This window comes from Lates calcarifer, linkage group LG12 (genome assembly GCF_001640805.2).
Source record: "Lates calcarifer isolate ASB-BC8 linkage group LG12, TLL_Latcal_v3, whole genome shotgun sequence".
In the NCBI taxonomy this organism is placed as follows: Eukaryota; Metazoa; Chordata; class Actinopteri; family Centropomidae; genus Lates; species Lates calcarifer.
This window is the reverse complement of record NC_066844.1, coordinates 6,414,298-6,437,715: the sequence shown is the minus strand read 5'-3', so window position 1 is coordinate 6,437,715 and position 23,418 is coordinate 6,414,298. Positions and strand designations below refer to the sequence as shown.

At 41.3% G+C, this 23,418-nt stretch overlaps 1 protein-coding gene across 4 annotated transcripts in view; it reads left to right on the top strand.

Moving 5' to 3' along the window:
- Positions 1–23,418, top strand: part of LOC108888074 (membrane-associated guanylate kinase, WW and PDZ domain-containing protein 3) — a 120,531-nt gene that overhangs the window by 58,731 nt on the left and 38,382 nt on the right. For all 4 annotated transcript variants that reach the window (XM_018683869.1, XM_018683868.1, XM_018683871.2 and 1 more), the window contains exon 2: positions 21,475–21,591. In XM_018683869.1, the coding sequence (XP_018539385.1) occupies positions 21,475–21,591 (117 nt within the window). The remainder of the gene's footprint in view (positions 1–21,474; positions 21,592–23,418) is intronic.

Here is a 23,418-nt window from a genome sequence, read left to right as displayed (position 1 = left end):
TAAAAATACCAATATGGAGGCTGAATTGGAGACACACTTCACATCTCCTCTTCATGTCTGTGTAACCTTGAATATTTTAGCCCTGTGAAACCTTCATAGTGAGTATGATAGATTCTGAAGGTGTGAATTGGACTTTTAAAGCGATGCTTCACAAGGAAGTGATAAATGAGTCTGTATGACATGCAACACCCCAGGGACAATCAGTTCTTTAATTGCGGAGTGAGAGAGCTGTGCTGGCATGCTAAAACCAGAGTGGTGTTGATTACACAATGCACCGCATGCAATCACATGACTCAAAGATCATTATCTTAGTGAATTAGAATTAATTAAACCCAGCAAAATTCATTATGATCCTGCTTAAGGATGGCTAAATAACCCCCCCAAAAAAACCCAAAATCTTGAAGGTAATCCTTTCTTGTGCTGTATTCATTCCATTGTGACCCTTGTTGACTTTCTAATTCTTTGTGTAGTGATGTCCTCCACTTGTCATTTCCCTTGAAATTGAAAGAAGCTGTGCTAAAGCTCTGCTGGATGGATAGAAAGAGAAAGCGGCAGATAGAGGAGGAGGGGTTGTGGCCGGAGAGTGCCCTGGCATGGGAGGACGGCGATTTGGCAACATCGGCGTTGAGCTGCCTTCCTCTGATCCCCTCTCTCTAATTCTGTCTTCCCACGACAGAGCGCACCCAGCCCCAGTCTCCCATCCATTATGCATGGATGAGCTTTATTGCATTATGTTTTTTTAGGCTAACACACTTAGCAAGCTTGTAGCATGCACAACCCCTCTCCACCAACTCGGTGAATAATTCAAGGCCAGGGCATTAGGCTTGGAATAGAGGAGCTTAATCAAAGGCTACAGCTTTCAGTGCGGCTCAGCGCCGCCCCGTTGGCAGTTGTAACCTCAAGCTTGGCGCAACATAGATTTTAAATAGGAAGTTGAATTATCAGGCCAGAGGCGGACTTTGGAGAGCTGTGTGAGCTTTGAGAGACTCTTGAGATTGTAATGCAATTCAGAAATCTTACATTCAGCAAACCTCCTTACCTTGTATTGTTAGCAGTCTGGACTCCTTGTACTGTACACGCTGCTTCTGAAGCTGCCATAACAGCAATTCGGCTCAGCTCCACCCCTCTTTCTATTTCAGTTTTAATCCACACAGTTCTGATTTATGCTGCGTTTAAATTTTTTTCTGTCGAAGATCATTTGCCTTTAAGTGCTCTGTGGGAATATTTGCCTACTATTGGGGTTTTTTCTAATATTATTTCTTAATATGGCTTCATTTCATTTCTTTTCATACAGGTTCTGGGCTGTGGGACATGATGTTGCTATGAGATGAAAACCTTGATTTTTCAAAATGTCAGCTTTTCAGGAATTCCAAAGACCTGCCTAGTTTTCAGACTGTAAAGCAATCTTTTTTAATTCAACATGGATTTATACAAATGTTTTTTATGACCTCTTGGGATGTTAAAGTTTCCCTACCTAGAAGGAAAACTTTCAAGTCAAGTCAAAATAGACCAAAACACAAAACTGCATTTAAAGCACGCTTTCCAGAACAGCAGCTGTTTAAGTCCTCAGTGTCTCTCACGTGTCTGACCCAGTCTGACCCTCTCCGCTGCTTTATATATATCTAAGGAGCATACAGAGCTCACAGGCAGCAACACACTGCCACACATTTATGCAGCTACTCTCAGCTGACCAGTGCAATAAAGGTTTTTGCTGTTGGAAAGTTAGCAGCTCTGCTGGTCCGTTAGGATTGGAGATTGAAGATATGACAAACATGCCTTTGTCTCACACCATCACTTTCAGTGCAAGTAAGCATCTCCTGTTTCCTGTGGACTCCCATCCATCCGTTCTCCCTTTCCCATCTCCTTTACTTTATCCCTGCTCGGACCCTTTATAAATCTATCCGTTTATAAATCTATCTATATTTTATTTTTTCAGCCACATCATTTTTCCCCTCTGTGCCTCATTATCCAACCTATCGTTCCATTCTGCCTTCCTCCATCCCTCTCCATCTATCCATCTTTCTGACTTTCTTTATATCTCCCTCCGTCTCTCCCTCTCCATATATTTCCTTTCTCTCTCTCTTGCTTTCTCTCTCTCTCTCTGTAAAATGCATCCAGGCTTCCCTCGGGGGCTAATCCTGTTGGAAACGTTTCAGGGAAAGCGGATTATCTGTCGGAGCGGCATGATTTTTGGAGAAAGTTCACTCACACTTGATTAAATTAATCATTGTCCTCCAAAACCCCTTATGGTCTTTCCTTGTGGATATTGGTTGAGATAAATAACCATCCTCAAACAGCATAATTCATCTCTAATTGATTGGGGGCGGTATGTTCCTTTCTTTAGAATGGAGGGGTGGGTTGTGGGGTCGGTGTGGCGCTGTTGAACCACAGAGAGTGGGTGGCAGAGCTGTCTAGAGACTATTGGCAAAGCTTTTGTAGGCACAGAGACTATTTTAATCTGGCAGTTTGCAGGTCGATGCAAAATCTTTGACAGCTTGATTTATCCTTGCTTTTTAATTCAACATTGGGTTGCTTGAAGGTGGCCCCAGTGTGCTTTTGTTAGAGCTAGACAGAGACTAATGCCTGATTTGGTCTATGCTTTCATAATTTATATAGAGGTGTCAGCATGCGTCATGCTGCCACCACAGGAGATTTGCTGCAGAACACATTAGAGGGAGGAATTAGTGTGTGAATCCAGGTGTGTGCGCGTTGTGTGTGTGTATGTGTGTGTGTTCGGCCAGCAGGCAATTGTTAGTTTGTTGTTTATGGCCCATGAAGAGCAGTGTGGTCAATGAAGCTTCTCAGGTGGATAGGATACAACATAACCTTGAGATGACGATAAACTTTCCACTTCCTTGCCTACAGCTATCCCTCCCACCCTGTCTTCCTCTTTTTCTCTCTCTCTCTCTCTCTCACGCTCTTTCTAGCCAGTACCACCCTTTCAAAGGAAAAGCCTGCCGAGGCTCCATTTAACAAGAATATCCCCCTCATTACACAACTGCAAAACCTTAAAAGTTACCATCCGCTAAGTGGTTTCATTGAAGGCAATGAAAAATTCCCTTTCAAAAGAAATAATTACAGCTGCTGTGTCAGGGGGGCACGTAGCAGCAGTGTTTATGGAGGATAATTACTATGCAGAGCAATTACTCTACAGCAACAATTGGTAGCTTTACCCCACATGAGTATGGGGATTAGAGCTGTGATCATCCTGGGTGTCGAGCACTTGTCTGGGTGTGATTATTGGAAAGGTCCAAGGTTTGGAGGGAATCAGGAGCAAGGATTTTCTCTCTGCCCTCTGTTTACTGCAGCTATAGTACAATAAAGGTGTGTGGGTATGTGTATGTGTGTTTGCATCAGTAAATTGACTGTTGCTGAGGATATAAGTGTAAACTTTAATAATATATCAGTATCTCAGTCTTATTTTTATTACCATTTGTCCAATTACAGATGCAAATAGTGTACTTTCTAGTGGAAGTGTAAAGACTTGTTTGATTATATTTTCCTTTTTTAATATGGATCTAAGTTGGAGTGCCAAGGAAACTACTAATGGCGATCAAAGTACAACAGTAATCAATAAACAGTCAATAGAGGAGAGGAGTGCTTTAAAATTCCAATCTGCTAATGACAAGTGTGGGTTGGAAAATGCTCATAATATCAACCTCTAGAAAAAATATTGGTGCATTCATAGCGTGTGTGTGGTTTTATACCTAGATGGAGGTGCATTTATTGTGTGTGAATGCCTGTGCCATATTTGTCATGCATCCCTGCTGCAGCACAGGTTGCTGTCTGAGAAATGGCAGCCCCCTAACATCCTTACTCTGCGTCTCCAGAGATTCATCACGTTACATCATGATCCACTGGCTCAGCAGACATCCTGCCTGAAATGCCTTTTAGGTTTGACTCCTCAGGTCTGGATACCATAGACTGTCTGTTACGTAATTTGTCTGCAGGAAAGATGTGTTCAACCCCCACCCCACCCCCCACGGCTTTCAACTCTGCACACATACCTGTCTGTCTTCCAGAATCAATGTATCTGTTGGAGATTTCACTGTGGACTGCGGAGAAGAGATTCAGACTGCAATGGATTTGCATGCTTTTTGAACTGGGCCATGTGCAAATGGGGGAGAAAAAATAGATTCCAGTGTCTTGTGCACAGCCACTGGTTTAGAGAGGTTATGAAAACACATTGTTTCTACTTCACAGACCACAAGCACCCTCATCTGTGGTTTGTGTACATGTGTATATGTATGCACTTGAAAACATATATATATAAACTCACACTCACATATAATAGACCCCAACTGGTACATCAGCAAGGATATTATTGGCTGATAGTGGTGAAAGACTTATTGGATTAATTAAGCTGATGTACAGAAAATTTGTCTGTCAGGCAGTTTTGATAATCTATTAATAATTTATTAATAATTTATTAAGCAAATAATCCAAACATTTCCTGGTTCCAGCTCCTTTTCTTGGTTTTTTATATTTGTAAATCAAATGCTTTGGATTTGTGTGGTAGATTAAACAAGCAATTTGAAGATGTGTGATCATTTTTTAAGGAGATTTTTGGGACATTTTGGTGCCTGTATCGAGGAGGTGACAGTACAGTGTTAAGGAGATAGAGAGAGGGGTGTATGATATACAATACCAGAATCAGACAGGGGATGTTAAAGTTTGATGCATCTAAATAGGTGGTCATTCTACCATTTTATACATGATTGATTTTGATATTGAAAAACAATCAACACAATCAGAAGTGGTTATCACTGTCGCCTCACAGCAAGAAGGTTCCGGGTTCAAACCCAGGCTTTTCTGTGTGGAGTTTGCGTGTTCTCCCTGTGCTTGTGTGGGTTCTCTCCTGGTACTCTGGCTTCCAGATAATGGAAGCATGGAGCAGTTTTGGATCTATCAGCATCAGCTGCTGAAATGCCAAGAAAATGTTCAGTGCAGTAAAATGCAATAATAAATGTTTTATTGGCTTGTTTTATGTACATTTGACTTTTCAGTTGTTTAATCTCCAGTGAAACTTACTATCCTCTTATATTTATTGCTGTTGTTATCTTTGATTATAAACTTTATTGATGCACCGTAAAATATCCTGTCTCAAACATCGGTATCACAGCTCTGTCACAGAGACTTTTCTGCGAATATTATGGATCCTTGTTGAACCACACATGTATATATGTATAAGTTATCTTTCTTATTCTGTGCTTGCTGGGACATGTAAATGTGATTACATGGTTGTTTGCATCCGAGCTGCTGTCCATGCTCACGTAGAGCTGTTTCCCCTTTGTTGTGAACAACCTATGTGAGATTATTAACAGGTCACAGCACACACCTGAGCCAGGTTGTCACAGGGTCGTCATGGGGACCGTCAACATCCCCAGCCACCGCTAACAGCTTCTCCTCTCTTGCCCTCCTCACGTGTTACCTCGTCTTCCATTCAACTCCAAGCTGTGCTGACTCATTCTCCCTTCTGTCGTGACAGCATGTGTGTGCGTCTGAGAGCTAACTTTCCCCTAAGCCATAGACATGTCAAAGCTTTACCCTCCATACTTGTCTCCATTGACTTCTCCAGTAAGTGTCAACACACAACTGGCAGAAATCCCTCGGCCTCTGCAGCAAACTCTCTGCTTCTCTGGCCACTCTAACCCCTCTGTCCTTCTCCCCTCTCGCAGCCCCTCAGAGCACATGGCTGATTTCCCATGAAGTCTATCCCCTGTCACATGAGTTGAGAGTCAGCCCCAGAACCTACAGTATAGTGCAGGGATGAGACCAAGCCTGTGTTAACTGGAATTCTGAGAACTTCATCCTTCCCTCCTTGCCTTTTTTTCTCTTCTCTTCTCTTCTCTTCTCTTCTCTCAAGGGTGATAAAATTACACATTTGCAGGTTTCGGCTTCTCAGATGTGATTATTGGCTGCTTTTATTTGTCTCATAAAATAGTCAAGTAAATAATTGGGTTTTGGACTGTTGGACTGACAAAATAAGCAATTTGAAAAACATCACCTTCATCTCTGTTGTAGCTGGCAGATTATTTGATAATTAAAACGATTGTAAGTTGCAGCCCTAATTTTGATATCCATCTTTCTGCTGCTACAGTGAAGATGAATAGAATTTTATAGAACAAAGTCTTTTCAAAAACCCTGTCTCAGGGTATAATTCCACAAACCTCACATCGAAATTTGTTATCCTGTAGAGTAAAACTGCCCTCAGTGTAAACAGTTGATAATCCAAAGGAACTGCAAAATCTTAGAGACAAATGTCTTAAAACCCACGCTAATAAAGCCAAAACACTATACATGGCTAAACACCACTAGAGGTAAGTGAGAAAACATAACATTTTTTGGTTTATTGGGTAAACCCACCTGTTAGGATCCTACATATCATCTCTCTCCAGTAAAAACTCTATACCAGAACATTCAGAATTTAAAAATTAGAAACAATTTTCTGGGTTCAGACATTATTTTTATGCCTCAAGCTGTGAAAAAATCTAAAATGCACAAAGCTTAAAAACAAGTTGTTTTTCCTATTTCATGAAAAATATTTTGGAGATAGATTATACATTGGGCAGTGACAATGTGAGTATTGAAAATGCACAATTCTGGTATTGTGTACGGAGAATACAATACCAGAATTGTGCTTTTTCAGTACCTTAGCTTGAGAAATATAAAGATGGGTTTTTTTTTCAAAACTCTTTTTTTATTTAACAAAAGAAGTTCTCAAAACTTAAACACCAGAAGTCATACAATAACTTTACTTGATTCATTTAAATCAGAGACTTTCAGTTTACAAATCCTAGCAAACATGTGAAATAGTTTTCAGGACAACAGTTTTCAGTACACAGTGTCACAGACACATTTCAGTCAACACCAGGAATGTATTGAGGCTTGATACCCAGCCCTACCCTGACCTATCTTAGACACCTCTTAAACCAAAGCTTAACTCGCTCCGTTTCTGCAGAGTCACTGGGGAATATAGTTAAGCTGTGTCCCTCCCTGCATACATACATACATAAATAAATGCATACATTATATACACAGCAATTTTTCTGGCTGGAAGACGGGTGGTGTACTCTGGCAGTCCCAGCTGTGTGGCTGCTTTTTAGTTCACAGAAACTATTTTTTTCGGAGAGCCACCAACAGAGCCTCTATCCCTCAGCACCCAAATCCTGCCATCCTTCAAACTCCCTCAGCCTTATGCCAATTAGGAGCGCAGCACTTTCTGTTTCCAACTGTTTCCCTGCAGACTCCACAGCTGTAAACGGTAGTTACAGCCAATACGGCCTCATGATGGGGGTGAGCAGTTAATCCCCAACTGCTGATACACAAACACACCCACACAGTCTAATCAACATGGGCTGCTTCTACCTGTGACAAAATATCTCTGTCACTTCGACGCTCCTGTCTTTGTAATATCCACGATGCCGACACATCATTCGAGGTCAAGATTTAGAGAGGCACCACATTGAATTTTGTGTGGAGCGCTGACAATGGAGTCAGACTCCAAAATACTTTTATTGTGGTGTACATAAATATACATGAAGCAGACGTCAATGCGGAGACAGTTTATAATGCGAAGCAACAAGGCCTGGTGTATAGCTGTGTTGCACCTCAGTTATTTTCCTGGTGTCAGAGCTGATGTAATCTGTGTGTCCTGTCATAAACACCACGGGGATGTATTTTGTGCTGTCTTCTTTATTCCTTGCATTGTTATAAATGCCTCTCTGGGTCCTCTCAGTCAGCAGGATTAGAGCCCAGGATTAAGATTCCGCACAGTGACCGAGTGGGTGTGCAGTGAGCGAGGCGAGTTATTGGAATTGCCATCATTATCCTCTAGATATCTCATCATGAACTTCTCACCTCAGTGCTCCTTCAGCCACACTGTACGTTGCACTTGCTGAATGCACACAGCTGCAGAACATTACATGCACAGATGTTGAAGAACTTTTCCAAGTGTGTTAGCTTAAGTACTGCAGCACCTGTGTGTTATTTCCCCCTTCTACTCTGTACATCATCTAAAACTTTTTCTCAAGCAAAATCTTAGTTTGGCTTTATCTTGCAAAGTTTTACACAGGATGCTGATGGTCTGTTGTATTAAGTGGGATGGTTACACCCTACAATACTGCTTTCATGTCAGTGTAGCAAGACACTGGATGTACAGCACATTGCCTGTTGTAAGCTCTGTACTGTGAGAGAGTTGCTATTCTCCTCTAAAACAGTGGTTCTCAACCTGGGAGTTGGGATCCTTACAAGAGGTAGTGAGGTGAATCTAAGGGATTACAAGTTTACTGGGGTATGAAACAAGATAATTAAAATTTTTTGTTTTTCTGACTCTTCCATAACGGTCTTCATACTTTAACGGTGTATAATTTTACTTTTCTAGGTTCCTCAAAAACTGGAAATGAGAGAAAATGAAAATCACTGATTTAAACTGCTCTCGGCTCATGAAGTCTATGGCAGTAGGTTGCACGTTGACATTGGGGATTGTGAGTTGCTTTTTTTAGCATAGCTATTTTACCATAGATAGTGTAACCATGCAGGGAGTCACAGTAAGGAGGTTCTAGGTTCAGCCCTGCCTGCTGGCCAAGGCCTTTCTGCATGGGTTTCCTGTGGGTTCCTCCCACAGTCCAAAAACATGCAGGTTAGGTTAATTGGTGGCTCTGAATTGCACATAGGTGTGAATGTGAGCGTGAATGGTTGTTTGTCTCTATGTGTCAGCCCTGTCACAGACTGGCGACCTCGCCCAGTGTCGGCTGGGATTGGCTCCAGCCCCCTCACGACCCTCAAAGAAAACATAAGCGGTGGCTAATGGACGGATAATGGATAGTGGAACCATTTTCAAAACATCACTGCTCAATGTCAATGTCAGTGCTTCAAAGTGAGAACATATAACAAGGTCTTATTTGTAAGCAGAGGTTGCAGCTTCTCTTCTGACTGTCTCAGCAGACACAGTGCAGTGTAGCCACATTATGTATACCCCATGATCACAAACTAGTTATATAGCAAGCACAACATGCCTATTAGTGATTGAAAGCATTAGTACCATACCTATTCGTGGGGAGTCTACAGATTAGACAGGTTGAAGAGTCAGTTCACTGAAACTACCCCAAAAATCTATTTTCTTTCTTGCTCATAGTGGTATCTAGATATTCAGAGTTTAGTGTTTGCAGAGGCTTTGGAAATATCTTTCCTCTAAAAACTTTTCTAGCTCTGTATGATCAAGGTGAATGGATCTTCTTTTTGTGTAGCTCAAAGCATCAACTATATTTGAGTGTTCCCAGAAAAGATGGTCCTCTTTGCTCAGAATAATCTAAAGGCCATGCAGTGGTAAAAGGGCAGACATCTTTAAACTTGGGAACAAAACTATTGGTATGGCTTAATATTTCTACAGCTACATAAACACTTTTGCAAGGGTAGTAGATTGATCAAAATAATAGATATAGTGTAATCATAAATTAACTCTTCAAATGCACAAAACATAACTTGCTTTCTCTAAAAGTGAAAGATGAAAGAGAGAGAGGACTTTTCTTTTAACTTTAGCCTTCTTTACAACTAAATTTGTGAGCAGTGTCAAACAGCCACTGTTGAGAACTGTTGAGGAAGAGGACCCTGTAGTTGGATGGCTGTGTGTGTAAGAGGTGAAACCCGATGTGTGCGTCGTGCTCTCTTAGCACAATGCACTTTCATAAGATGCCCTGTTGCCCCCAGGATGCTCTTTGCTCACTCAACAATAAAATTCATGGTATTGGAAGCGATGGACTCACATCCCAGGCAGCACGGAAATGACGACCTTCACCTTCAACAAGAAGCTGCAGTGATAAAAGAGAAAGTGGAAGAGGAGTCTTAGCCTGGAGATTAGAATTAGGCGGTGAGCTGCACCTTTTGTTCACCGCTGAGTCTTTGGTTTGACGACAAACGTGTCCAGATTGACTTGTCCTTCAATCCAGACCTTGGGAAGTTACTTTTAATGATAGTGCACTGTAATGATGTACAGAACGGAGGAGTAGAGAGTGCTGAGTGACACACAAATTCTCACTCTCTCTGCTCTGGCACACACACACACACACACACACACACACAGACACACCGTATTGCTCCCTTTCGCTTTTCTTCCTCTGCAAAATCTGGTCGAGGCGGCTGCTGTCTGAAAACAACGAGGCTAGCATATCTCATCACCACAGCAACAATTACGGTTCTATTTCAAGCTTATCTTTGCCTGGGTGTGCGTGTGGCTGAATTAATAATATGATCCTCCTCTGACAATCTGTCAGTCACTTAAATGCCTCACATAGAGAGAAACAGAAACAGTGAGCCACAGATTTCCCTGATTCCCTTCTTCTTCTGCTCTGCGACGGCCCGCATTAACGAGCACTTTGTAGTTTGACTCTTATCTGCCACTGTTGAGGAAGATGACTGCGATAGCCCATATTTCTCTCATTATTCCCTGATGGCTTGCAGGATTAATGGCAAAACCGCAGAGTAAGGCACTCGACAGCCATCTTGGGTTAAGGACAACTCAGCCCTTTTTGCTCATTGTAAACTCATTAAACATCAAAAGGAATGCCTGATGAGCTCAGTAGTTGCCATAATGCACAGAATTTGTTACGCAGTGTTGAGTAAACAGTATTTAAAGTGGTCCTTAATGGAGCCTGATTCAGGTTTTCCTGCTGCATCTCACACTTAGAGTGCCATCTCAAAAAACACTGTGAGGTAGTTGTGTTTACATTACCTTGGTTTGACATGTTAAAGAGAAAAACAGACTGTGCCATTATAGGTCTGAGGTAAATGTAAGTGGTGGTGGGAGATTAGGAACCAGGCTTTTGTCTCATGTTCCTGACTGCCTGAGCATGTTGGTTGGCTTCCACCTCATTTCAGTGGCTAATACGTTCCCTCTCTTACTGTTTTCTCCGGTTCTCAATAATTGAATACGTCTGGCCAAGTTCTTGCTCCACAAAAAAAACATGACTTCACTTTTATGGAGACATGATTTGACAACAAGCTTGGGATTAGACAGACCCTCCCACAAGCGGAGAACAACACAGCTCACTTGAGTCACACTTGTGTTTTTAGGTATAACTTGAAAAACCATTTCTCTCCAGCAGAAACAGTGTTTGCATGCCATTTGTGCCAGATGTAGTTTTGCATGTGAAACAGGTTAGAGTAGAGAGGGGGAAGAGGGGGGTTTAGAAATGCACATTCTTACACCAGTGGTTTCCAAAAGTGAGTGCCACAGATTTGGGAAGGATGCGCATGACCAGAGGGAAAAACCTGCTACAACTTAGAGTACCCTGATGCTAGCAAGGCTGCATAGATCTAGTTCAGCGAGATTTATTCATGAATTAAAAAATGTCATATTAAGTACAAAATGGACAGATTTTTGAAAGGAGGAAAAAAATCTTGTGATGATTATTGATCAAACCCGTCAATCAAACACAAAATATGAAAAAGCTTATCTTGCTCTCAAGGTCACTGTCAGTAAAGAAGGCGCAGCTTGTGTGTCTAAAAAGTCTGGCAGTAGGAAAGTTTAACATTCAGTTTTAGCTGTGCTAGCAACAGAAATATCTCAATAACTGTTTGATGGTCTTCCATGAAATTTTGTGCAGATATTCACAGTGCCCAGAGCATAAATCCTAATAACTTAAATGATCTCCTGAATTTTCCTCATTTTTGTGTCACCATGAGGTTCACATTTGTGAAATATCTCCACAGCTATTTCATGGATTGCCAGGAAGTTTAGTACACACATTCATCACCGCCTTAGAAGTATAGGCTGATAACTTTGATGAGTCCTGACTTTACATCCAGCGCCACAGTATTTTCACTTTATCAAATACTTTGGCCTCTGAACAAATACTGTGAAAACTAATGACATTACATTCCCTCAGCTGTACTTAGTTTATTGCTAATTAGCATGTTAGTATGCTAACATGCTCAACTAAGATGGTGAACATAGTACAGGACATTATACCTGTTTAACATCATCATGCAAGCATTGTCATTGTGAGAATGTCATTGAAGCATGCTTATGTTTGCATTTAGCTTAAATCAAAGCTGTGCCTTTGGGTATATGCTAACATCAGCCTCACAGAACTGCTAGCATGGCTGTAATCTTATGAGATGTGTGAAAAGACACATGCACTTTACGTTGCTGATAATGTTATTCAGCTTTTTTGTCACTATATCACAAGTTGCTAAAAATTCAATTGACATATCAGCGAGGGGTGTGAGGTGTAACTGTTAGATTCACACACACAGTGAGTGCGAGCAGAGTTTAGATTTTTTCCATCAATGTGGTGCAAACTTTGGTTGGGTGGATAAATGCTCTCTTATTATGAGGTTTTGCAGACATGTTGTCTGAGCCAGATGCTAAGTGAGGACCCACATGGGATGTTAAGTGTGTGTGTGTTTGTGTGTCTGTGAGTTCATTCTCCAGCTGTCTCATTCTGCACAGACCACATTAATGATAGAACAGAGGCATCGGCCATAGACTGCTCATTAAAGTCAGAGTAGAAGAAGAACTCTGAAATGGAGAGGAGCCAGACTGTAGAGCAGTATGAAGCAGTAAAAAGAGAGACCTAGAACTGAAGTCTAAAGATTTTAGAAACAAAAAAGCAAAGGTACGCAAAAACAGCGCAAAACAGAGCAACAACATGACTCAGCACCTGCAGGGCAACACTCCTCCCTCCTCTCACCACCTCTTCTCGCTCTTTTCTCCTCCTTCCTTTCTCTTTCCACCACCCCCCTCCCCATCCCTCAGTCTCTCTGGGACCAGGACTTCTCTCCCCTCACATTATCACAGCAGTTCTGGCACTCCTGCTGTTGATGCTGCTGTTAATTCATGTGCACACGTCCCCGCTCACCCCCCCCCCCCCCCCCCCCCCCACCTCCTGCAGTTCTGCTGAGTTGGGCTGATCTTGCCTTTACCTTACAGTAGGAAGGTCATCCGCCCATCTCCTCTGTGGTGATGGACAGAAGGGAGAGGAGTGGGTGCGGAGGGCAGAGGAGAGGGGAGCATATGGTTAGTTAACTTTAATGCAGAAGCAGATGTCTCTCTGTGTACTTGGGAGATCAGTGTCATGCTATGATCATATGTGAGGGCATTTGTAGTCTTTATTGTCAGAGCGGCGGGGGGTCTGTATTTGACCTGTGCACATGTGGCTTGTTGTGCATGTGGAGAGGGATTCAGGCTTTTCCACTGTTGTCTTTAAAAGAGAGAATAAATAAATGCTCATTTCCTGTTTTAAATATTTGTAGCATGATCCATTTCATTATAGATTATTATCATGCCAAAATGTTTACACGGTCTGTGAACATTACTTAGAGTCTAGAATAATATTGTAATTAAAGGTACAACAGTAACACACTCTTTCTGTCTACACACTATGCACTTACTGGATTTGTGTGTGTGTGTGTCTCACAAAGGCACACACTCAAGAGATAACTGAACATTGCCTTGGAATACTTTAATTTGCTGAAGTCATGCCAACATCAAAAACACAAATCTAATCACCTTGCTGGATTTTTTTTCTTCTTGTTTTTTCCTCTTTTACTCCATCCATTTAAGCCGCTTATGCCAGACCTCTGTCCCAGTGTGGGCACACTTCTAAAATGAGGTGAAATGAAGTGTGTAGAGAGAGGTTTGGGCATGTGAGACCACTGCCTGTTTAACTTTGCATAGCTCTGTACCCAGCCAACCAAGCAGACAGGCTGGAAACACAGCTACGCAGTGGCCCATCAGGAGAGCTGCTTCAACGCAGAATCCTCCAGTTGCAGTAACGCTTCACATGCCAGTTATATAAGTGAAGAGAATTCATCTGACGTTGGTGCGTGAGGTGTGAGATTATAAGCCAGGCTTATGGCACACCACTCACACTCTTTGCTTCTCTCAGCAGAGTCAGCAAGATGCCCCTTGATCCTAGTGTCACCTACAGCGGTCTGAAAAATTGAGAAGAGGCTCTGCTGTAAACTTGCCACTCAAAGGTGCCCCAAGGCAGTTTTGTCCCCTAAAATGGCCACGGGAAGCTGCAAGGTTAGAGCAGGATGGAGGAGGATTGTTGGGGAAAGGAGGGGGTTGTGTGACAGGAGAGTGATGAGAGGAGCCAAACAAGAGGTCTTGCAGGTGTTGTTGCAGGTCCCATGTTTGACTGAGTGCCACAGGGGATGATGAGAGCCTGATGAAGAGGATGTTGGTGACCTGTCATATATCACATGATGGATGGAGAGAGAGGCTAGGATTGGGGTGGGGTGGGGGGGACAGAAGGATCTGTCTGCCTGGGAACATGGGTGAAGCAGAGCATTAGAGAGAGGAGTTTAAAAGCACTGAGTTTAAGAGAAACACCTCAGGGTAAAATCTCAGAATGCAGAGAATGCAGGAAACCAGAAAGGTATAGAAAAGCAGAGGAGGCCAAAAACACTAAAACTGTAGCAGTGTTTTGTGGAGCTCTTTTCAGCTCTCAAATTTGTGTGATTGCATTGGTTTTCTGTCCTTGTTAGCTGTTAAAAATATTGTTACATGTCTATATCAGTGAATCGTTTTTGTTTTTCATAAGTGGACAAAAGCCAATATAACCAGACAAACACAACAAATTTCTGTAAGGCAATCAACATGCACACACACACACACACACACACACACACAAACCATAGTCTGTGACATACTATATTTCTAAAGATGGCAAAGCAAAGATATTTAATTTACTTACCCCCAGCATACATCTCATTCAGCTCTTTATTGAAATTAGTCGTGGGCAGTGTGGATAAAATCCTCTATGGTATTTGTAATTTTATATCAGCATGCCTCATGATGCAATACATTTTCTGGAAAAGTTATTTAGAAATTGTTTATGGCTGAAATGACCGCAAAGGAATGTCGGTCTAATGCAGCATATTTAATACCTGATAAATCAAAGTACTTCACCACATTTATGCAAAAATCATTCTAAAAACCCATATTGCAATAAATTAGCCCAGCTCTTTGATTTGCAACATTGCACATGATGGTCTAATTTGATTTTTACACCAAGTGAAATATTAACACCCAAGACATATTTTTATGGTTGCACTGTTTCATCAAACACGTATATATTAGGTATCATTTTATACATATTTTCCAACAATTAAACCTGATATATTTCATATCTTTGAAGACTTTTGGATCCCCACCTGATTTTGAAATAAAGCTGTCAGAGAAATGTCAACATCAACCCAAAAATGTCATAGTGTGTTTTCATTTAAATGACAAAGCCCTCTGGTGGCCATAGGAATTATGACTCTTGTCCATATGAAGCAAAGAAAGTAGTGTGACATGAGCAGGAGGTAGGGGTGGTTGGATGGGTAAACAAAACATCACTGTTCACTTATTATTTTGTTTTATCAGTCAACATTGGTCTCTGTTGAGGATAACCACGATCATGTAAACCAAACTATGATCTTTCCCCAACCCAACCAAACCTGTCAGAATAGATCCGCTTTATAAAGTAAATTTTAGCAGGTGTGTTTTCCTACTGGAAAATGATCCACTTGTTACCCAGTAAATATCTTTGGATGAAAGAATACTGTAAGTTACTCTACAGCAAGTCTGTGGTCCCATGTGTATCTATTAGAGAGAAAAAAAGAAAGGAGGGTGTTCAGTCTGATTAATGTGTCACATGTGAGAAACAGAGATTGCAACCTTTTGCATACACATCCCCCTCGTACATGTGTAGCCTGTGTCTTTCTGATGGTCTGTGGGAAAAAATGTGTAGAATTTCTACCTTTGGTCTCTCTATGAGATGACCCAGTGCACTGAGAAAGGTATCAGGGAACAGCTCCACACCTGATGACATATCTCCCTGTTCAGAAGACTGTTAATTAAGCGACAGTCAGAGGACGACGATAATGACCTCCCAGTGGACGTCCCACATGCCTCAGGGAGAATGCGTCAAAATGAAATGCCGCAATAGACGAAAGGCGTTTGCTCACATTTCACTGTGTTCGGAAAAAGACCCATAAAGAAGAATCAAATATTATCTATACAAAGCCGTGCACTTCAAAGGAATAGTGTGACATTTTAAAAAATAGCTTTCCTATCAAGAGTTAGATGAGAAGATTGATACTGTTTTTCCTGTCTGAAATCTAAATATGAAGAAGAAGCTACAGCTAGCACTGGGTTAGCTTAGCTTAGCATCTATTTTTGTTTTATTCAATCTTGTCTCATCAGAAAACCTTTAATTTGCAACCCACATTCTAATTTCTAACTGGTTGGAATGTGTGGTTTACAGCTATAAGCTGTAAGATAAAATAATATTACAAATTTAAACCTTCTCTGTGAGCTCGAGGAAATTTAGAAGTAGATGAGGCAGATTTAGGCAAAGTCGGAGCATCACCAAAAAATAAAATTGCATCACTTTATCTGCGGAATGAAATTAACATCACTAAAGTAACTGATAGTGTTTATCCTTCCTTTATTGCTTACACTGATCTCAGTACTTGAGTTTAAAAGTGGCACAATGTGTTTCAACCTTACATAATCATTTTTCCAGTGAGTCTGTGTTTTCTTAAAATAACATGTTGGCTTTTGCAATTCACAGAACAAATCTCTTCAAACAGACGCATGACATGTGCTTGTGTGTGAGAGAGAGTTATGTCTTGAGCTTGGAGTGTTAATCTAATTCCGTGGCTTCTGAACGAGGTGTTGGTCTAACTGAGGATGTTAACAGTCTGTCGCTTCACTAGGGGTGCCAGGCGCTGCCTCCGTCACTGCAGATATTTTCCCCGAGCCTCTGGTTTTTTGGAGAGGAGGAGTACTGCTGATGCTAGGTGAAATGGCAGCGTGCTGCTGAAGTATTCCCATGGGTGACCTTGCTCTTTTTCTGACACATCCGCCTGCTGTCACTTCGTGCAAAAATGACAAGGTAGCAGAGAGGAGCAGAGGATCTTCAGATGAGCTGTGTGTAAAGCAACAGCTTAATTTAAATGTGATCCATCCATTTGATTAGAATTCTCTCATCCAATTTGCTTGGAAGCTTGAGAATACCACTCATGATATAAGTGACAGGAAATAAATTGGGGCCAATTTTCTGACTGAAGTATAGTGAAATGAAATGAGCAAAGTGAGAAATATCCTGAAATTGTAAGAGGAGAAAATTAAAGAATATTGAAGGAAAGAATTGTGGCAGATGAGACCGAATTGTCCTCCCATGAATTTCTATTGTTAAAAGACAGTTACTGTACAGTATGTTCAACCTCCTGGCTGGCTGTAGAAAAATAACCTACAAGTTGGTGGATGGCTGATAGGGCACAATGGAGCCCATTGAGCCACCATCACAGAAAAATGAGGCCTGCTACAAAAGCAGTGTTATCTGTGGGGACAAGGAATGAGGGACTTCTCTGATGTGACAGCCTCACTAACAGTCTCTGACAGGACCCAGGACGCCACAAAGACTGCACTGTAGCACTGTACTTGTACCGCAATGAACAGATCACAGCAGTGTGTGTGTGTCTCAGTGTGCGTGCATGCTTTTCCCCTTTTATTTATCCAGTGAAGTGTGGCTGAGCATGCTTGCTCTGCTGTATTACAGTTAGACACATTCACACCTGATAACTTCATTGTACAGCTACACACATCTACTGTTGCCAACTGAGTGTTGAGGCATTTTGTGGGCATGTGTGTGAGCTGCAGAGAACTCTTCACTACTGCGTGGAGATATTAGCATTCTTTCATCATCAAAGAGAGAGTTTCATCATCTCAGATGCAAAGTTTTAGCCCACAATTACGGGTTCAATATGTAGAGTAATATTTGATGCAACTGGCTTGTACTCAGGGAGATTTTGAACTAGAACTACCCAAGATCAAAAACTGGTAGAGTCAAGTGTATTTGTAACGCCCAGTATCACATGGAGAGTCTCAGCGGGCTCTGCAGGCCCAAAACATCAATGATATCTGACCCAGTGCGAGTTCTCAAAAAAAGACATGGAAAACAGCTGAAAAAAAGATCCTAGCACTTCAAGAAGAAGGAAAAACGGAAGACACCTCAGGGAGGAAATTCAAAGAGGAAAAACTTAGTCATAGAAAGTAAAATAATATTTTAAAAAATGTAGCACAATCTAGCATGGTAGGTGTTAATTTCTGGTCTCTGATACTTAGTCCTCCCCTTCTCCCTTTGCTTCGTCATATCTGCATCCAGGCAAAAACAAGCAATAAAAATGTGTTTGAAAGTCTTCGACACTACCACTTATCTTTACTGACACTGCTGCTGCTATTGCTGACAGATGAAATACTTCCCTTCAATACATTCTGAACAAGCCAGCCTGAAAAGCCAGTTGACATGTCCCAGACTAGGTTGTTTAGGGATTAGGTAAACCCAGGCAAATTTACAGATAAATGTTAAATGTATCTCACTTGTGGGTTTAATTGCCAAAAAGTTGGTCACAAGACCAGTTTTAATTATTTGAAGCTAACCTTGTTAAATCCTCCTTTGGATGCCGCGGTGTGTCAGTAGCTCACAGAACCATACGGAGCACATGTAGTTTGTTGAAACGGCCTTGTTTCCCCTGTTAATTCCTGTGTGTGTGAGCTGAATCTGAACAAAAAGCATATTCTGGGACAGTTTTGAGATGAAGTTGCCAGATTGGACCTTGGTTCCCCAGTCTCAGTCTGTTTGCCTGCTTAGACCAGCTGTGATGCAGCCCTCTTTGGAGAGGCAGACGGAGAACACGCAACCTTTATTCTGAAAAGCCAGGCCCGTCGGGATGACAGCTCCCCTAAACAGCGTCAGATGGCAGCGAGGCCTGTGGACACAAGGGGCATTTTGATGTGAGTCAACAACGGCCTCCAAAACTTGGAGAGAGAGTAAGTTTTAGAGCACAAAATAATAGGATGTCTGTGCCGTCACAATAATGGCCTGTGTTGGTTTCTGTCGCGAGGTGAGGAGGAAAAGAGGATTTGAGTGTTGAGAAAACTTGCTGAAATATTCCCAGAGCTCATCATTATTCTATAACCCCCTCCATAGTCAAGTACATCTCTCCTCTCTATTAGACACATACAGTACATCTACAGTAGCAAGATCTTATCTTTAGTCCTACTGATTGGTATTCACAGCAATGCAGAGAGGAGTCGTACTGTGCAGAGTTTGGTCTGTGTGCGCAACAGAGAGAGAGAATAAGGGGGAGAAATGGGGAGAAAAAAAGTGATTACTTCTCTGTAGTCAAACTGTTTCAAAGCCTACTCTTCCCCTTCTGTCAAGAGATGAGGCTCACACTGAAGCTGAGGGCAGGCAGACACCGAAGATCTCTTCCTGTTTTCCAAACTCCTCATCATGTTCTTTCAGAGAAAAACTTTTTTCCTGCTTGTGTGTGACGACTCTGAAGTCTTCCTCTGCCTCAAACTTTGCATGAACTTCCTTTGTTTTTACAAAGGCTTCTGGGAGTTGAGAGCAAAGGCGAAATCTTTTCAGATTTTCTTATGAAAATCTCTGGCGCCTCACTTTTGAGGTTGTGGCATTGCACATCTTTGGTGGAAAAGTTTTTTGAGGCTTGTGTGAAATTGTTGAAACTGTAAAGACAGTCGAGCGTGAACATGGCATCCATCATCTGTCACTTAGCAGTTTGGATTTCAGATTTGTTGCTTCAGATGAATGACAGCAGTGATGACAATGAATTCAGTCCAGTTCTTGTTTTTTTTCATAACAAGCAAACTTCACTCAGTATGTAAAAGAGCCGGAAAAGCATTCTAGTACAGTGCTGCGCTCACTTTTCCACAAACACATTTTTAGTGTTTCTAGGCCAAATGTCCCTCTATAACCTCTCCTGTAACCTAAATCTCCATTTACCCTTAATGATTGAAGTGGATTTCACAGAAGAGATCAGAGTTTAAAAATCTGTTTAACCTTCGCCCTCTGCCTCAATCCCCTCCGTGATCAAACTGAAATCAACAAGGGTTTAAGCTCTCAGCTGACAGAACAGGTGGTCATACATACTGTGCATACAATAACATGGCAACTACGAGTGAAAACATTCTATGCCCAAAAACGTATATATATTTGGTCAGGAGCTGGCTTGTTTCCCATCAGATTTGAGTTCATCCAAATGGATTCGTGAGAGTTTCATTCATTTGACCTCATCCAATGACAAAGGTGCTTACGAGTAACCATGCTGCTACCTGAAGCAATGTGTAGAGTAATAATTTTGTCAACAGTATGCAAAGAGTGAAGTGCCTTCAAAAGAAAGAGTACAACATTAAGCTGGTTTTAAAGAGGTATTATGTGGAAATGGTATTATCAGTATTTACTGTTCAAAGAAAACATGTGATATATGTGTGTTAAAAGCCACTATGTGTGAGTAGATGTTAGTGTTCACCGCATGCTTACTTTGTGTGAAAAAGACATGTACTTTGTGTGAAAAAGACAAGAAACAAGGAAGAGTTAAGAAATAATGGTGTAAAAATAAAAGGTAACCAGAACATAATGGTGTAAAGCAGAGAGAGAAAAGGTCAAAAGGGGACAGGGCATGCCTTGGCACAGCCCTGTAAGCTGAAGTGCAGCTAGTAGGAAAGCCCAGGTGCTTTCCAGAAGACAGTGACCTTGGAGATAAGATAAGAGTGTATTTTTAGAGAAGCCCAGGTGCTTCTCAAAAGACAGTGACCTTGGAGATAAGATAAGAGTGTAACTTTTTTTGAGGAGCCCCAAGATAGACATCTAAACGAACCAATGTTTTAATGGTGTAAATTTGACAGACCAGTAAAATGACCTGAGAGCTGTGGAAAGTCACAGCCAAAGCTGTATAAAAAGAGGGACAGAGGCAGTACAGTTTTGGGGCATTTCTGGTGTATCTTGTCGTGCACTGTGAACTGTTCCCAGGTTTCTTTGTCGACAGATAAACTCTGCTGCCTTGGACACTGCGGTCTCCTGATAATTTTTGGACACCTGAATCGGGGTGAAGATTTCTGATCGCAGTTCAGTGGTTTGGGACTTTAAACCCAAATCCACATCAAATGCATTTTTGATTAAAATAATGATAGTTTTAACTCTGTATAACTGCCTCTCACTAAAACTGCTGGCTCACACCTGCATTGTAATAAACCAGCTATTAATTTGATAATCTACCTTTATGTCCCTGTTTGTATGAGATATGTGGCCTGAATACTGCTGTATGTCTTGAATTAATATTTTTTGTTCCTGCTTTAAAAAGGAGTACCTAAAATTGTATTGAAGCGATTATTTTATTTTGAAATTATGTAGAAACTCAGTAAAATCCCTTAGAAAGGAGTCCATTTTATGATATTAAGCACTCATTAAGCACTCAAAATATATACATCTTTGCTGTAATAGGGTAACCATTTAGTCAAATAGAAAAACAGTTTTATCTAGTCCTGTGGTATTGATTACTTTGTGAGGGTAGCATGTCACTTAGATGGATTTCCTTTTAGACATAAACCCTTCAGAGAGAACACCACCATGTTTTTATTGACCCTTCCTGCTTCTGCCTCTGTTGTTGCAGGTAAAGTATTGAACACGGACCTGCGCCACTACCTCAGTCTGCAGTTTCAGAAGGGCTCGCTGGACCACAAGCTCCAACAGATTATACGGGACAACCTCTACCTACGCACCATCCCCTGTAAGTGCATCATGCGGGACTTGCATATGTACCGCGGCTCCTCTTCCACTGCACTCAAACCCACCTTTCAGTACATATACAGTACATTTTTATCTGAAGCACCATATGGGAAGAATGATGATGTTCTCTAGGCATTACACAGCTGAAAATCCATCCCACTGGAAGCAGTGTCAATACGTTTCCTTTAAGGACACACGAATACTTACTGCACTCAGGCATTGTCACCTTCTCATAGCTGTCTGTCACACACTCAACAAAACACACACACACTGTCACCATAGCAATCCAACCAAGGACATCTCTCTAACCCCAGTGTAACTTATTTACTTCTGTGCCGTATCAGCACAGTGATCAAAGTCATATTCTTTCCATAAATAACCCTGCATTTTCTCTCCACTGCTCTGCTTTCCCTTCGCTGACATTCTGCTCAGCAGGCCCGTCACAAGCTATTGTACTTTGCTGAAACCAGTAATGGAGTGGTAAATAAAAAGGTTGGTACTGTGGACTGAACCACTACAGTGAACTGTATTTTGATTTCAGAGTGAGGATAGTTCATACCTTCATGGGAGTGTTCATTGATTGCAATGTTTTGTTTTTTTTTAAATCAAACATTAACATTGCAAAACAGCTGCTAATATAATAGTCTTTAGGATTGCTGCATAAAAGAGCATCGTATATTACTGAAGAGAGGAGAATTTCATGATTTCACCAGTATTTGGAGTGGATAAGTGGGGTACAATTTGCTTTTTGCCACGCAGACAAAAACCTTGTATCTGTAAAATGTCACTTTCCAGGAGCTGAGAAAAAAAAGAACACATTTTTAGCCTGACGCCCCTGCATTTTCACTCCTTTTTTTTAGATTACTCAAAGGTTTTATAAGCTTGAATGCTGTATTTTTTTTTTTAAATGAAAGCATAAAATTGAAGTGAAAGCACCAAAATTAGAGTGATGAGGCTGTTAGTACAGTAAAGGTGCAAATTAATATCCTGATTAAGGCTTGTGTGGGTTGCAGAAGTACAGGTTATTTGCCACAACAGTGCAAATCTCTAAATTTAGGAACACAGATTCTTTTAATTTATTTCCTTGAAAATGACTATTTTTTCATGTGAACTGTGCCTGTCTCCTGCTGCTGTAATTGACTCTCTAAATGTCTATTCACACATAAAGACGATTATCAATTTATAAAGGAAAGATAATTTAAGACATTTTTAACCCGCAAGATGTGTGGAGGTGAAATCACATCAACAGGAGACTATGACGCATTATCTGTAATTCTGAAGCTGTGGTGATGCTCACACAGACATATTGGCCTAAATATTTACCACGTCCTGCTGGAGACTGACTCTGCTCAGAGGAGCGCCATAATTGAGTGTAGTCAAGGTTTTAGTCATATGTAGAGCGACTGCTCCTGAGGCTGATGACAGACTCTTAGGCACAGTACTGTCACAAACAAGCAGCATCTCTGCTCCCTACCTCCCAAGGGCTGGAAGTTGCTCTGTCTTGTTCAGAGGAGACTTGCATGCACAAGTGTGAAATTTTTCAGGAAATAAGCTGCTTACCTTTCATGTATATTTAATTTCTTCATTTTTTTTTCTAAGAGGGAGTTATATTTTTCTCACAGACCCCCCATGAACAACTCCTAATTTCCCTTTTCTTCCCTTCCCTTTTCTCTCTCTTCCCTCATTCACTCACTCTCTCTCTTTCCTTCGTATACCTGCCAGTCACCTTCTGAGATTTGCTCTTTCATAGGTAGCCGAGTTCAACCTGAACTGTTATTGAATTTTTCTTTTCAAAGCTCAGTAGTACTTGAAGTATCTCAGGTCACTT